Source organism: Schistocerca serialis, chromosome 2 (assembly GCF_023864345.2).
Source record: "Schistocerca serialis cubense isolate TAMUIC-IGC-003099 chromosome 2, iqSchSeri2.2, whole genome shotgun sequence".
Lineage (NCBI taxonomy): Eukaryota > Metazoa > Arthropoda > Insecta > Orthoptera > Acrididae > Schistocerca > Schistocerca serialis.
The window spans coordinates 44208280-44224520 of NC_064639.1; the positions used below are offsets into that span (position 1 = coordinate 44208280).

Below are 16241 nucleotides of genomic sequence, written 5' to 3' on the forward strand. Positions count from 1 at the left end.
CTTCTAAGTTACTTATGTTAGCAGCAGTTCCTTATTCGGATCTGGAATATTTACTTCGTCTTCTCTGGTAAAGAAATTTAGGAAAACCACATTTAGGGACTCCACTTAAGTGGCCCTGACTTCGGTAACATTATCATCGCTATTTGCAATGGAGGTGTTTATTATATGCAGCCCATTGTGTCCTTTGCAAACGACCGAACCTCTTCCCATTTTCGACCATATTTCGAGACAGAGCTTCTAGTAAAAGTATCTAGCATTGAAGTCCATATCAAATTTATAGCTTCTGTAGAACTTAGCACATCCTGAGGATTTTGGGATCTTTTAAATTTGGCGTGCTTTTTCAATAGCTTCTGCAAGATGAAATGTATTTGCCCTTCGTGGCAAAAGTGGGTCGAATTGGTGGGTAATCACTCAGTATTTTATTTCCATAATTTTAGGAAAACGATTCATTGGTCTCTACTCGATACTCCGTCCTGTGCTTCTCGTACGGGATCCTGAGACTGTTCGCCACATTCTGATAAAGGACTTCGCTTCGTTCCGTGAGCGGGGGATCTTCATGGACGACGAGGAGCCACTCAACAGGCACTTGTTCTGGCTGCCTGCTCAGGAGTGGCACCATCGCAGGGCCAAACTGACGCCTGCATTCAGCTCCGGCAAACTGAAAGGCCTGTTCCAGGTGAGTTGAATAATGATAATGGTATATACACTACAGAGTTACGTACTTATTTAGTTCCGACTTAAACAGAACACTGCAAAGACATACAGCAATAATACGGAATGAGTCCTACACTGACGGAAGAAAAACCCAAGACACCAAGAAGGAGTTGTGTAACATAAACAAAACTTGATAGGCTTGTTTCTACGTCTGATAGGTTATGACTATTCAAATTTTCGCCAGTCGCATAAGAGTGGCGCTGATAGCGCTAGGGTGAGAGTACGAATGAGGTTTACCCTAAGCAGACGCTGCAACGGTCATGAGCGTTAGTTATCTTAGAAGATTGGACACGATGACTTGATGTCACTTAAAAATGTCTTTAAAACGACAAACACGTCATTAACAACGCGTGACTGATTTTCAATAAGGATGTTGCATCTACAGTATTGCAGAAAGACTTGGCAGGAATATAGCCACCTTACACGGTTGCTGGCAGCGTAGCTCATGACAATGTTCGGTCGTAAGAAGATCGGGCTCTGGAGAGCCTGATGACACTACCGAGAGGGAAGACCGTCGTGCTGAGCGTGCATCGTACTGATTTTGCTGCAGCAATTAGAGCAGCAGTCGGCACAATGATGCAATCAACTGTTACAAGTCGTTTACTTCAAAGACATCTCAGAGCCAGACGCACTGTAGCGTACATTGCACTAACCCCAAACCGCCACCATATGCGACTTCAGTGAGGGCTAAGTGGAGGGTAGGGTGGAAGTCTGTTCTGTTTTCTGTTGAAAAGTGGTTCTGTCTTTGTGCCAGTGATACCTGTGTGTTGATTAGGAGGAAGCCGGTTGAGGGCCAGCAACCAACCCATCTGCATGCCAGACACACTAGAGCCAAACATGGATTTATGGTCTGGGGTGCAATTTCGTGTGACAATAGCAGCACCCTCGTGGTGATCTCACGCACGCTGACTGTAAATTTGTATGTCCATCTAGTGGATCGACCTGTTGTGCTGCCATTCATGAACAGTATTCCCAAGGGTGTTTCCCAACAGAATAATGCTCGCCCACAAACAGCAGTTGTAACCCAACATACTCTACAGAGTGTTGACCCATTGTCTTGGCGTGCTCGATCACTGGACCTGACACCATTCAAGCACATATGCAACATATTGGACAACTCCAGCTTTATCCACAACCAGCATTAACAGTATTTGTATTGTCCAACCAAGTGGAACAGTCATGGAACTCTATCCCATAACTGACATCTGGAACATGTACATCACAAAGCATTGGCATTGGAATACTTGCCTTCAACATTCATGCAGTTTACATCGGTTATTAATGTACCTACATTTCTCATTTTTAATGACTTATCTCACACTTACATTAACCACGATCTTGCAATGTTAATCAGTTAAATATGTTACCTAGACAAATATATTCAGAAAATTTCATTACTCTACATAAATATTTTGGTATTGCGAATTTTTTCTGTCAGTATATAATGGCTTGCCTAACACCATTCTTTTCATTTCCATTGAAATGCCACCAAAGCTTATGACAGCCGAAGTAAAGATTTAATCCTCGTAGTGGATGAACAACATTGGTAGATACGGAAAAAGATTACTTCTTTAGTACAAAGAAGAACATCATGGCCAGACAGGAAGTATCAATTGCACTATGTTTGATGTGAATTGAGACACACACAAGACATGGTCACATGTCAATATAACTTCGTAGATCTACACACTATCGGTTGCTATACAATGATTAGAGTGGCAATTATTCTCGGTGACAGGTAGAACAGTCACCTGACTGTATCACTGTTGTTCATGTTTAGCGTAGGGTATATAAGCAGGTAGGATATAAAGGGGCCGGGACACCTTCAGATGTTGAGTAATCACTGTGGAGGACAAGGGGATGTCGAGTACTCGTATGTGGCAGCGTTGTCAGCACCTTGTAGGTTTTTAAAGTGGCCTCATTGTGGGTGTCCACAATGCTCGAACAGTATAGTATCTATATTTGTGGGGAAATCCGATGTGACAGTGGCTCATTGTTGGACTGCATGAGAACGCAAAGGCAGGTGTACTCATGATGATGTTCGAATCGACTACATCTGCCTACAAAATTGATGGATCGCTGTATTGTGCACCAAGCATAGCTTCAACACATACACATGCGTGCCTGACATCTGAGAACAAATAACATGCTCCCTGTAACATTCTTGATCATAACATTACTTTGGCCAGTGGCTAGCAGCAGCCAGACGACCGAACGACCATCTCAGCATAAGTTGTTGGCAACACCACAATGCAAAGGGTTGAGTTTGGAATGATTCTGCGATTGGGAAACATGACTGACGAATGATCTGGCTCTGTGTTGAGTGAATGGTGTGCACTGCCCCAGATTGCCGTCTTCAGTGAGTGTAGTAGTGATGTGGGAGAGGTCTTGGAAAAGTGCAGTGGTGTTACTCCTGGATATCAAGAATCAGTGACAAAAGATGTGGGCCAGTTTATCTTAAGAGAGGATACAATGGCTTAATAACACCCCGTCTCAACCGAATTAGTGCATGCAACCACGCCTGAATGGGTGCAATGTCAACTGACAAGCACAAACTGCCAAGTACCAACCCCACAAAGTTTAATTTCGTTTACTCCTCCCCACCTCGATGCTATGCTTTTTCATTAGAGACTGTATAAAAATTACACACTATATTCTCACTTCAGCTATTGTTACAAAATTTGATTTACATAATCATCTACAAATTTCAGTTATATGAACAAAAATGAGAAAAAGTTTTCTATCTGGCCTTTGTGAGCCTGTCATAGTGTGGCATGACATATCGATACCACACCATGGGCATCACAACAATTGAATTGCAAGTCTATGGGAGACGCCGACAGCTGTCATGCAGGATGTAGCAGATTCACTGGGCCATTCCCACTATGATACACCTCCAGCAGCTCTGTACTCTGGGCGCCCTCTGCTGCCACAGTATAGGATGGCCGTCGGTAGCCACTCAACCCACTCACAATTGGCGCCCATTGCAGTAACACTGTAGTTCATGCGCAGTACAATGAGCTTCATCCTTGTTGATACTGTGATAGCTGTACTCCACTTCTTGCTGTATATTTGTAATGAGTCTACGTTTGTTTGGAGAAACAGAAGCTAAGTAAATCTTCCATTTGCTGTGTTTCTTGTTCCCTAACCATTTAGGCTTTTGGAATAAAGTGAAACACCTACAGCCATCATTATGATGTTCCAACACCTACAGGCCTTAGTTGATGCTGAAGGGGTTAACACCATCTGTGTACACGCTGTATTAGTGGACAACATCTATAACTGGTTTTCGCAGAGTAACTGTAGCCGCGATTTTGTCTCTCCAACCATCCACTATCAACTGTAGTTCCTAGTTGGAGAGACAACATCGCAGTTACAGGTAGTCTGCAAAAACCAGTTATAGTTGAAGGTTGGAGAGATAACATAGCAGTTACAGGTGGTCGGTGAAAACCAGTTAGGCTAACCACTGATGCATCGTGTATATGAATGGTGTTAACCCCCTCAGCATCAACTAATGAATGAAGACGGTGAACTGAAGCACCGAATCTGGTAGCCATACAATAAATGATGTCATAAGAACGGCTTTATTACCAAATTGAATGGCTGGAGGTAAAATAGTCCCCCATTCGAATCTCCGGGCGGGGACTACTCAAAAGGACGTCATTATCAGGAGAAAGAAACCTGGCATTCTACGGATCGGAGCGTGGAATGTCAGATCCCTTAATCGGGCAGGTAGGTTAGAAAATTTAGAAAGGGAAACGGATAGGTTACAGTTAGATTTGGTGGGAATTAGTGAAGTTCGGTGGCAGTAGGAACAAGACATTTGGCCAGGTGAATACAGGGTTATAAATACTAAATCAAATAGGTGTAATGCAGGAGTAGGTTTAATAATGAATAAAAAAAAACGGAGTATGGGTAAGCTACTACAAACAGCGTAGTGAACGCATTATTGTGGCCTAGATAGACACGAAGCCCACGCCTACTACAGTAGTACAAGTTTATATGTCAACTAGCTCCGCAGATGACGAAGAAATTGATCAAATGTATGATGAGCTAAAAGAAATTATTCAGGTAGTGACGGGAGACGAAAATTTAACAGTCATGGGGGACTGGAATTCGGGAGTAGGAAAAGGACGAGAAGGAAACATAGTAGGTGAATATGGATTGGGGCTAAGAAATGAAAGAGGAAGCCACCTGGTAGAATTTTGAGCAGAGCATAACTTAATCATAGCTGACACTTGGTTCAAGAGCCGGCCGCGGTGGTCTCGCGGTTCCAGGCGCGCAGTCCGGAACCGTGCAACTGCTACGGTCGCAGGTTCGAATCCTGCCTCGGGCATGGATGTGTGTGATATCACTAGGTTAGTTAGGTTTAAGTAGTTCTAAGTTCTAGGGGAATGATGACCACAGCAGTTGAGTCCCATAGTGCTCAGAGCCATTTCAACCATTTGGTTCAAGAATCATGTAAGAAGATTGTATACATGGAAGAACCCTGGAGATACTAAAAGGTATCAGATAGATTATATAATGGTAAGACAGAGATTTAGGAACCAGGGTTTAAATAGTAAGACATTTCCAGGGGCAGATGAGGAGTCTGACCACAATGTATTGGTTATGAACTATAGATTAAAACTCAAGAAACTGCAAAAAGGTGGGAATTTACGGAGCTGGGACCTGGATAAACTGAAAGAACCAGAGGTTGTACAGAGTTTCAGGGAGAGCATAAGGGAACAATTGACGGGAATGGGGGAAAGAAATACAGTAGAAGAAGAATGGGTAGCTTTGAGGAATGCAATAGTGAAGGCAGCAGAGGATCACATAGGTAAACAGACGAGGGCTAGTAGAACAAATATTGAATTTAATTGATGAAAGAAGAAAATATAAAAATGCAGTAAATGATGCAGGCAAAAAGGAATACATACGTCTCAAAAATGAGATCGACAGGAAGTGCATAATGGCTAAGCAGGGATGGCAAGAGGACAAAAGTAAGGATGTAGAGGCTTATCTCACTAGGGGTAAGATAGATACTGCCTGCAGGAAAATTAAAGAGAACTTTGGAGAAAGGAGAACCACTTCCATGAATATCAAGAGCTTTGATGGAAACCCAGTTCTAAGCAAAGAAGGGAAAGCAGAAAGGTGGAAGGAGTATTTAGAGGGTCTATACAAGGGCGATGTACTTGAGGACAATATTATGGAAATGGAAGAGGATGTAGATGAAGATGAAATGGGAGATATGATACTGCGTGAAGAGTTTGACAAAGCACTGAAAGACCTGAGCCGAAACAAGGCCCCGGGAGTAGACAACATTCCATTAGAACTAGTGGCAGCCTTTGGAGAGCCAGTCTTAACAAAAGTCTACCATCTGGTGAGCAAGGTGTATGAGACAGGCGTAATACCCTCAGACTTCAAGAAGAATATAATAATTCCAATCCCAAAGAAAGCAGGTGTTGACAGATGTGAAAATTACCGAACTATCAGTTTAATAAGTCACAGCTGCAAAATACTAACGCGAATCCTTTACAGACGAATGGAAAAACTGATAGAAGCCGACTTCGGGGAAGATCAGTTTGGATTCCGTAGAAATGTTGGAACATATGAGGCAATACTGACCCTACGACTTATCTTAGAAGCTAGATTAAGGAAAGGCAAACCTACGTTTCTAGCATTTGTAGACTTAGAGAAAGCTTTTGACACTGTTGATTGGAATACTCTCTTTTAAGTTCGGAAGGTGGCAGGGGTAAAATCCAGGGAGCGAAAGGCTATTTACAATTTGTACAGAAAGCAGATGGCAGTCATACGAGTCGAGGGGTATGAAAGGGAAGCAGTGGTTGGGAAGGGAGTGAGACAGTGTTGCAGCCTATCCCCGATACTATTCAATCTGTATATTGAGCAAGCAATAAAGGAAACAAAGAAATAGTTCGGAGTAGGTATTAAAATCCATGGGGAAGAAATAAAAACTTTGAGGTTCGCCGATGACATTGTAATTCTGTCAGAGATAGCAAAGGACTTGGAAGAGCAGTTGAACGGAATGGACAGTGTCTTGAAAGCAGGGTATAAGATGAACATCAACAAAAGTAAAACGATGATAATGGAATGTAGTCGAATTAAGTCGGGTGATGCAGAGGGAATTAGATTGGGAAATGAGACAATTAGAATAGTAAAGGAGTTTTGCTATTTGGGGAGCAAACTAACTGATGATGGTCGAAGTAGAGAGGATATAAAATGTAGACTGGCAATGGCAAGGAAAGCGTTTCAGAAGACGAAAAATTTGTTAACATCGAGTATAGATTTAAATGTCAGGAAGTCGTTTCTGAAAGTATTTGTATGGAGTGTGGCCATGTATGGAAGTGAAACTTGGACGATAAATAATTTAGACAAGAGGAAAAATGAAGCTTTCGAAATGTGGTGCTACAGAAGAATGCTGAAGATTAGATGGGTAGATCACATAACTAATGAGGAGATATTGAACCGAATTGGAGAGAAGAGGAGCTTGTGGCACAACTTGACTAGAAGGAGGGACCGGTTGGTAGGACATGTTCTGAGTCATCGAGGGATCACCACTTTAGTATTGGAGGGCAGCGTGGAGGGTAAAAGTCTTAGAGGGAGACCAAGAGATGAATACACTAAGCAGGTTCAGAAGGATGTAGGCTGCAGTAAGTACTGGGAGATGAAGAACCTTGCACAGGATAGAGTAGCATGGAGAGCTGCATCAAACCAGTCTCAGGACTGAAGACCACAACAACAACATGGCTGGAGTCCCCCAGACCTCCAATCACAACGATGTTGTTGTTGTGGTCTTCAGTCCTGAGACTGGTTTGATGCAGCTCTCCATGCTACTCTATCCTGTGCAAGCTTCTTCATCTCCCAGTACCTACTGCAACCTACATCTTTCTGAATCTGCTTAGTGTATTGATCTCTTGGTCTGCCTCTACGATTTTTACCCTCCACGCTGCCCTCCAATGCTAAATTTGTGATCCCTTGATGCCTCAAAACATGTCCTACCAACCGATCCCTTCTTCTAGTCAAGTTGTGCCACAAACTTCTCTTCTCCCCAATCCTATTCAATACCTCCTCATTAGTTACGTGATCTACCCACCTTATCTTCAGCATTCTTCTGTAGCACCACATTTCGAAAGCTTCTATTCTCTTCTTGTCCAAACTGGTTATCGTCCATGTTTCACTTCCATACATGGCTGTACTCCATACAAATACTTTCAGAAACGAATTCCAGACACTTAAATCTATACTCGATGTTAACAAATTTCTCTTCTTCAGAAAAGATTTCCTTGCCATTGCCAGTCTACATTTTATATCCTCTCTACTTCGACCATCATCAGTTATTTTACTCCCTAAATAGCAAAACTCCTTTACTACTTTAAGTGTCTCATTTCCTAATCTAATACCCTCAGCATCACCCGATTTAATTTGACTACATTCCATTATCCTCGTTTTGCTTTTGTTGATGTTCATCTTATATCCTCCTTTCAAGACACTGTCCATTCCGTTCAACTGCTCTTCCAAGTCCTTTGCTGTCTCTGACAGAATTACAATGTCATCGGCGAACATCAAAGTTTTTATTTCTTCTCCATGAATTTTAATACCTACTCCGAATTTTTCTTTTGTTTCCTTCACTGCTTGCTCAATATACAGATTGAATAACATCGGGGAGATGCTACAACCCTGTCTCACTCCTTTCCCAACCACTGCTTCCCTTTCATGCCCCTCGACTCTTATAACTGCCATCTGGTTTCTATACAAATTGTAAATAGCCTTTCGCTCCCTGTATTTTACCCCTGCGACCTTCAGAATTTGAAAGAGAGTATTCCAGTTAACGTTGTCAAAAGCTTTCTCTAAGTCTACAAATGCTAGAAACGTAGGTTTGCCTTTTCTTAATCTTTCTTCTAAGATAAGTCGTAAGGTTAGTATTGCCTCACGTGTTCCAACATTTCTACGGAATCAAAACTGATCTTCCCCGAGGTCCGCTTCTACCAGTTTTTCCATTCGTCTGTAAAGAATTCGCGTTAATATTTTGCAGCTGTGACTTATTAAACTGATTGTTCGGTAATTTTCACATCTGTCAACACCTGCTTTCTTTGGGATTGGAATTATTATATTCTTCTTGAAGTCTGTGGGTATTTCGCCTGTCTCATACATCTTGCTCACCAGATGGTAGAGTTTTGTCATGACTGGCTCTCCCAAGGCCATCAGTAGTTCTAATGGAATGTTGTCTACTCCCGGGGCCTTGTTTCGACTCAGGTCTTTCAGTGCTCTGTCAAACTCTTCACGCAATATCTTATCTCCCATTTCATCTTCATCTTCATCCTCTTCCATTTCCATAATATTGTCCTCAAGTACATCGCCCTTGTATAAACCCTCTATATACTCCTTCCACCTTTCTGCCTTCCCTTCTTTGCTTAGAACTGGGTTTCCATCTGAGCTCTTGATATTCATAGAAGTGGTTCTCTTCTCTCCAAAGGTCTCTTTAATTTTCCTGTAGGCAGTATCTATCTTACCCCTAGTGAGACAAGCCTCTACATCCTTACATTTGTCCTCTAGCCATCCCTGCTTAGTCATTTTGCACTTCCTGTCGATCTCATTTTTGAGACGTTTGTATACCTTCTTGCGTGCTTCATTTACTGCATTTTTATATTTTCTCCTCTCATCAATTAAATTCAATATTTCTTCTGTTACCCAAGGATTTCTATTAGCCCTCGTCTTTTTACCTACTTGATCCTCTGCTGCCTTCACTACTTCATCCCTCAGAGCTACCCATTCTTCTTCTACTGTATTTCTTTCCCCCATTCCTGTCAATTGTTCCCTTATGCTCTCCCTGAAACTCTGTACAACCTCTGGTTCTTTCAGTTTATCCAGGTCTCATCTCCTTAAATTCCTGCCTTTTTGCAGTTTCTTCAGTTTCAATCTGCAGTTCATAACCAATAGATTGACATAGGTGGGCATACAAAAATATTTGCTTCTATCCAGGTTGCCACACCATTCTGTAGCCCACCTCTCCTTGTATACAGGTATACAAACAATTCTTTAATTAATACATCCAACCTGTACTTTGAGGTACAAAGGTTGCCACATCCATAGCTCGGAATCATTCCTGTCAACATGAAGGATTTGTACTAAGAGCATGAACCTGTATCGCTCAGTCATATCTAAAATTTGTACGTTTCGATTCTACCAGCAATGTATGAGACTGAATCTTTACTTTGTGACTATTGTGAAGTATAGATTTCAAGTGGGCTGTGCTGAACAGCTGATCCAGGAATGCGGCCGAGAGCTGGCTGAAGTAGCGGCGGAGATGGCGAGTCGCGGAGACCCTGTGGAGGTGCGCGAGGTGGCGGCCCGCTTCACGACTGACGCCATCGTCTCGGTAGGCTTCGGCCTCTCGTCGGACTCCCAGCGAAACCCCAACTCCGTGTTCCGCGACTGGAGCAGCAGGGCGTTCGCAACCGGTCTCGTGTCGAGTCTCAGCGTCAGACTGAATTTCATGGCTCCACGGCTGGCCAGCTTACTGAGGCAAGTCCACTGGGTCATATCAAATGTCCGTGTATAGAATTATGCCTATAAAGTCATGGGAGTGGTGATTTATAGATCATAAAGCTTTACTGTAGTAATGAAACTGCTTAAATTATAATTGATTTGGAAGTTGAAGGAAATTTTTTTATTGTAAAAGCGGAGGATAATGTCAAATGCCTCCCCCCATGAACCATGGACCTTGCCGTTGGTGGGGAGGCTTGCGTGCCTCAACGATACAGATAGCCGTACCGTAGGTGCAACCACAACGGAGGGGTATCTGTGAGAGGCCAGACAAACGTGTGGCTCCTGAAGAGGGGCAGCAGCCTTTTCAGTAGTCGCAGGGGCAACAGTCTGGATGATTGACTGATCTGGCCTTGTAACACTAACCAAAATGGCCTTGCTGTTGTGGTACTGCGAACGGCTGAAAGCAAGAGGAAACTACAGCCGTAATTTTTCCCGAGGGCATGCAGCTTTACTGTATGCATGGAGAGCTGCATCAAACCAGTCTCAGGACTGAAGACCACAACAACAACAACAACAATGTCAGATGAATGTTTCCTCAACACCGTGCTCTCTGGATGCAGAGCGACGTGGATAGCAGTAAGGTCTAGCTTACGTAAGAATCGAAGAGGCACAGCAATGATGCGTCCCATGAATACCAGTTTATACGAGTGTCTTAAACCAATACGGCTGGCCATTTATACGGAAGTATAAGGGAGGATGGGAAATAACGTGACTGTAGCTACTTTGTGTGTTTGTGGGCCATGGGAAACAATACATCTTCTTTTTGTTATTACAAGGTACACCATATATTTATATCAATATAATTTATAGATAGTTGTTCTACACACGTTCCCTGTTCTCAAGAGCCAAACACAAGTTTATTTCTTAAAAAGTACATCACTGAAATGGTTTTCATCATTGGCGATGCGTTGCTGAAGACGTTCGTGTACCGCCACATTACTTTCTGAGTCAAGTCTTGAGAGAAACTCTCTGTCCCTCTGCCTCTGTCTCAGCATTGTGGACTCACACAGTGGCCCAGAATCCTGAAAACCAGATCAAAATTTCAGAACTGCTCCAATATGGCAAAAAAGGGCTATAATTGGATTTCTGACCCTCCTAATAACGATTTTATATTAAAATTGAAAAATTCAAAATGTTTTGTTTCCGTATGAAGAAAAGAATATGAAAAAAATTTATAAATTGAAAAAAGTTACCGGTGAAAATTTATAATTTTAAAAGTGCACTTTATTAAAAAACTGTCTTCATTACAGATGTGTATTAATAACAATAACTGAAAAGCTTTATAAGTCTTCTTAATGTTCTTCCTCGTTTGCTTCTTCTCCCCATTTGCGTTTCCCTCTTCATCTTCTTACTCACTAACATTTGTACCAGGTGTAGGTGTATGAAACTGGAATTTGTTTGCAATAATTACACGTCTGCTGTTTAAAACTGATAAACAATATTTTATTGAAAACAATCACCATTACTGTTATTTCTTAAAAAGTACATCACTGAAATGGTTTTCATCATTGGCGATGCGTTGCTAAAGACGTTCGTGTACCGCCACATTACTTTCTGAGTCAAGTCTTGAGAGAAACTCTCTGTCCCTCTGCCTCTGTCTCAGCATTCCCATATCTTCCACCTCTCCGGCAGGCTATGAATGCCACGCCAAAAACAGTTCTTCTTTTGAAGCGAACCAGTCATCGAGCCATTTTCGCACATTTTCATACAGATTAAAGCATTGTTAAGGAGTGTCCCAGTGATGCAAATAGACGATAATGGGACGGAGCAAAGTCTGGAGAATAAGCCGCATGCCCTTGTGTTTCCCAACTGAACCCCTCGATCCTTTCCCTGACCCGTTTTGCTGTGTGTGATGGGGCGTAATCATGCAGCAGTACGACTTTGTGCTGCCTTTTCCCATATTCCGGTAGTTCATTTGCTGTTGGTAGCAATCAGTGTTAACCGTTTCACCAGGTTTTAGCATCTCATAATAGATGACGACTCCCTTCTGATCCCAAAATAGTTCAAATGGCTCTGAGCACTATGGGACTTAACTTCTGAGGTCATCAGTCGCCTAGAACTTAGAACTACTTAAACCTAACTAACCTAAGGACATCACACACATCCATGCCCGAGACAGGATTCGAACTTGCGATCGTAGCAGTCGCGCAGTTCCAGACTGTAGTGCCTGTAACCGCGCGGCCACTTCGGCCGGCTTCTGATCCCACCAAACACGGAGCGTTCTTTCCAAAGCGATTTTGGTCTGGCAGTGAATATCATTAGTTTTCCTGGATTCACCCGTGATTTACGACGCTTAGGATTCTCCGAACATATCCACTTTTCATCACCTGTCACTGTTCGATGGACAACCAACTTTCTCTTGTATCTGGAGAGCAGCATTTCACAAGTCTGGCTTGCTGTCTTTCATTCAGTTCATGCTGAACCTATTTTCCAACTCACTGCACCTTTCCCATATCTTTCAACTGAAGAGAGGCGGCTTTCTGCGTTCCGCGAGTTTTTGTAGAGTTTGAATATCATCTTCACCTAATAAGGCCTGCAATTTGTTGTCTACGAACTTTTTCAGTGGTTTTCCGCCCTCGTCGTTCCTCACGTCAAAATGGTTCAAATGGCTCTGAGCACTATGGGACTCAACTGCTGAGGTCATTAGTCCCCTAGAACTGAGAACTAGTTAAACCTAACTAGCCTAAGGACATCACAAACATCCATGCCCGAGGCAGGATTCGAACCTGTGACCGTAGCGGTCTTGCGGTTCCAGACTGCAGCGCCATTAACCGCACGGCCACTTCGGCCGGCTCACGTCAAAATCCCCACTTTGGAATTTTTTGAACAAGTCGAAACACTGAGTTTTCCCAAGACCATGTTCGCCGAAAGCTTTGACAAGCATTCGATGTGATCCTGTAGTCGTTTTCTTTAAATAATAACAGGAAACCAATGCTGTCCCCAAATCGTAGTTCGTAGGCACAGAACTGAACAATTTTACGTGTCTGAAACAAATACTGATGTATGGAACTTAGGCTACTGTGTGTTCATATTCGTCGTCAGCCGTTACAGGAAGCAGTGGTGCTGCAGACTCGATCTCACGGGCCTTACACTGACGGCTAGTACCATCCATAGGGAAGTTCCGGTTTCACACCTCTGCATCTCATCATCCTCAGCATGTGATCCCTCGTAATCCTCTGTAGCAGGTACCAAGACGGCAACAGCTTCCGACGACAGAATTTCCACTTTCCTCGTAGATGGTTTCCGCAAAGAAGAAATATATTGATCTGTTGTTTCCAAAAGTCTCCGGAACACACCTTCTATATTTCTCACACAGGAGGACACTGGTGAAAAGCTTAGACATATTACTTTATTAACTTGTTTGTTGATTCCTGCGCATCTTCAGACTGCTGACCGACTGATAAAATTGTAGCAATTATATTTGTTTTTTTAAAATACGCTTAGTGCACTACTGGCCATTAAAATTGCTACACCACGAAGATAACGTGCTAAAGACGCGTAATTGAACCGACAGGAAGGAAATGGTGTGATGTGCAAATGATTAGCTTTTCAGAGCATTCACACAAGGTTGGCGCCAGTGGCGACACCTACAACGTGCTGACATGAGGAAAGTTTCCAACCGATTTCTCATACACAAACAGCAGTTGACCGGCGTTGCCTGGTGAAACGTTCTTGTGATGCCTCGTGTAAGGAGGAGAAATGCGTACCATCAAGTTTCCGACTTTGATAAAGGAAGGATTGTAGCGGTTTATCGTATGGCGACATTGCAGCTCACGTTGGTCGAAATCCAATGACTGTTAGCAGAATATGGAACCGGTCGGTTCAGGAGGGTAATACGGAACGCCGTGCTGGATCCCAACGGCCTCGTATCACTAGCAGTCGAGATGACAGCCATCTTATCCGCATGGCTGTAACGGATCGTGCAGCCACGTCTCGATCCCTGAGGCAACAGATGGGGACCTTTGCAAGACAACAACCATCTGCACGAACAGTTCGACGACGTTTGCAGCTGCATGGACTATCAGCTAGGAGACCATGGCTACGTTTACCCTTGACGCTCCATCACAGACAGAAAGCCTGCGATGGTGTACTCAACGACGAACCTGGGTGCACGAATGGCAAAACGTCATTTTTTCGGATGAACTCCGGGTTCTGTTTACAGCATCATGATGTTCGCATCCGTGTTTGGCGACATCGCGGTGACCGCACATTGGAAGCGTGTATTCGTAATCGCCATACTGGCGCATCACCCGGCGTGATGGTATGGGGTGCCATTGGTTACACGTCTCGGTCACCTCTTGTTCGCATTCACGGCACTTTGAACAGTTGACGTTACATTTAAGATGTGTTAAGACCTGTGGATCCCTGCGAAACCCTACATTTCAGTATGATATTACACGTTTGGATGGTGCAGGTCCTGTATGGGCTTTTCTGGATACAGAAAGTGTTCCACTGCTACCCTGGCCAGCACATTCACCAGATGTCTCACCAATTGTAAACGTCTGGACAATGGTGGCCGAGCAACTGGCTCGTCACAATACGCCAGTCACTACTCTTGATGAACTGTGATATCGTGTTGAAGCTGCATAGGCAGCTATACCTGTACACGCCATCCAAGCTCTGTTTGACTCAATGTCCAGGCGTATCAAGGCCGTTATTAATGCCAGAAGTGGTTGTTTTGGGTACTGATTTCTCAGGATCTATGCACCCAAATTGCGCGAAAATGTAATCACATGTCAGTTCTAGTATAATATATTTGTCCAATGAATAACCGTTCATCTTCTGCATTTCTTCTTGGTGTATCAATTTTAATGGCCAGTAGTGTAGCAATGTTATAGAAATAAGAATCCTATTATCACGTGTGCATATGTGTTTTATTGGTGTTTTACTAAAATTTTCTATTTTATTTTCTCATTGTAAATAACGGCATTTTGCTATTGTCGCTCAAAAAATGACTCAAAGCTCGAGATGGGGTTGGTAGCTGGATTTTAAGACTGATTCGAGAAGATACTAGTACACGCATAAGAACAGAATGAAACAAAGGGCGGGATTTTGAGGATTCTAAACCTTAGCTCTGCTTTTCTCTCGAGGTTTTACAAATTCTTTGATTGCATTCCGGCAAAAGTCAACTGACAAAAACCAGTTGCTAATAAAAGATCAGATAGTAAAATAAGAGTTGGTAATTAACTACTTACCTCCTGGAATACATTCCGTTTAAAACATTTGGGTCTGATTCCGCTGAACAAAAATATGTCATCCGAATGGCACAGTACTTCTCCAGGCCGGCTAGATAGGCGCGCGTCTCACAAATAAATGCCGAGTAGGATTTAAAATTCAGCTCCTAACTCCGAACCTTTTTTTACGTCCATTTTTTCAGCATTCTGGCCCACTTTGAGTCGCTGTAAAGAAACTTCGTGACTGAGATGATCCCACAGAACAAACTCAACGGTTGAAAGGTCAGGTGAGCCCGCCGGCCATGATTTGTGTCCAAAAAATTTCGACATCAAGCATCAACCATTAAGCTCCTTGAGATGAAAGTTTGCTTCTTCAGACATCACAGGATTTGTCTGAAATCTGTTATCCTGGTCGATTCAGTCCAGTAATGCACAAAAATTGCACCTACTCTCTTTATCTCGCAGCCGTAACTGTCGAGCTACTCGCAGAATGTAGGGATGAAACTTTAAATCCTCGTTCATAATCCCCTGCAAAGACCTGAGAGAGATTTTTAATATTCCGGAATGATGACTGGCAGGTCACGATGCACTTTTTTGTTGAAGTGCACGAAATCTTCGAATATTTTGAGGCGTAACGACGGCCATTTCAGGTACGTTATGCTTCACGCGGGTTACAGACACCGTCTCACACCGTTCTTTTATCCACATGGGTACACAGGGTGCCAAAATTTGAACACAGATCTACAATCTTTAGAAGCGACAATGACTCTTACCCAGCAAAGCATGGAGTCGAACTGAGCCTGGATG

At 43.0% G+C, this 16241-nt stretch overlaps 1 protein-coding gene across 1 annotated transcript in view; it reads left to right on the plus strand.

Annotated features, from left to right (window-relative positions):
* Positions 1 to 556: 556 nt before the first annotated feature.
* LOC126455429 (cytochrome P450 6k1-like) overlaps positions 557 to 16241 on the plus strand; it is a 42602-nt gene continuing 26917 nt past the window's right edge. The window contains exons 1-2 of the mRNA XM_050091179.1: positions 557 to 676; positions 9944 to 10236. Coding sequence (XP_049947136.1) covers positions 557 to 676; positions 9944 to 10236 — 413 coding nt within the window. The remainder of the gene's footprint in view (positions 677 to 9943; positions 10237 to 16241) is intronic.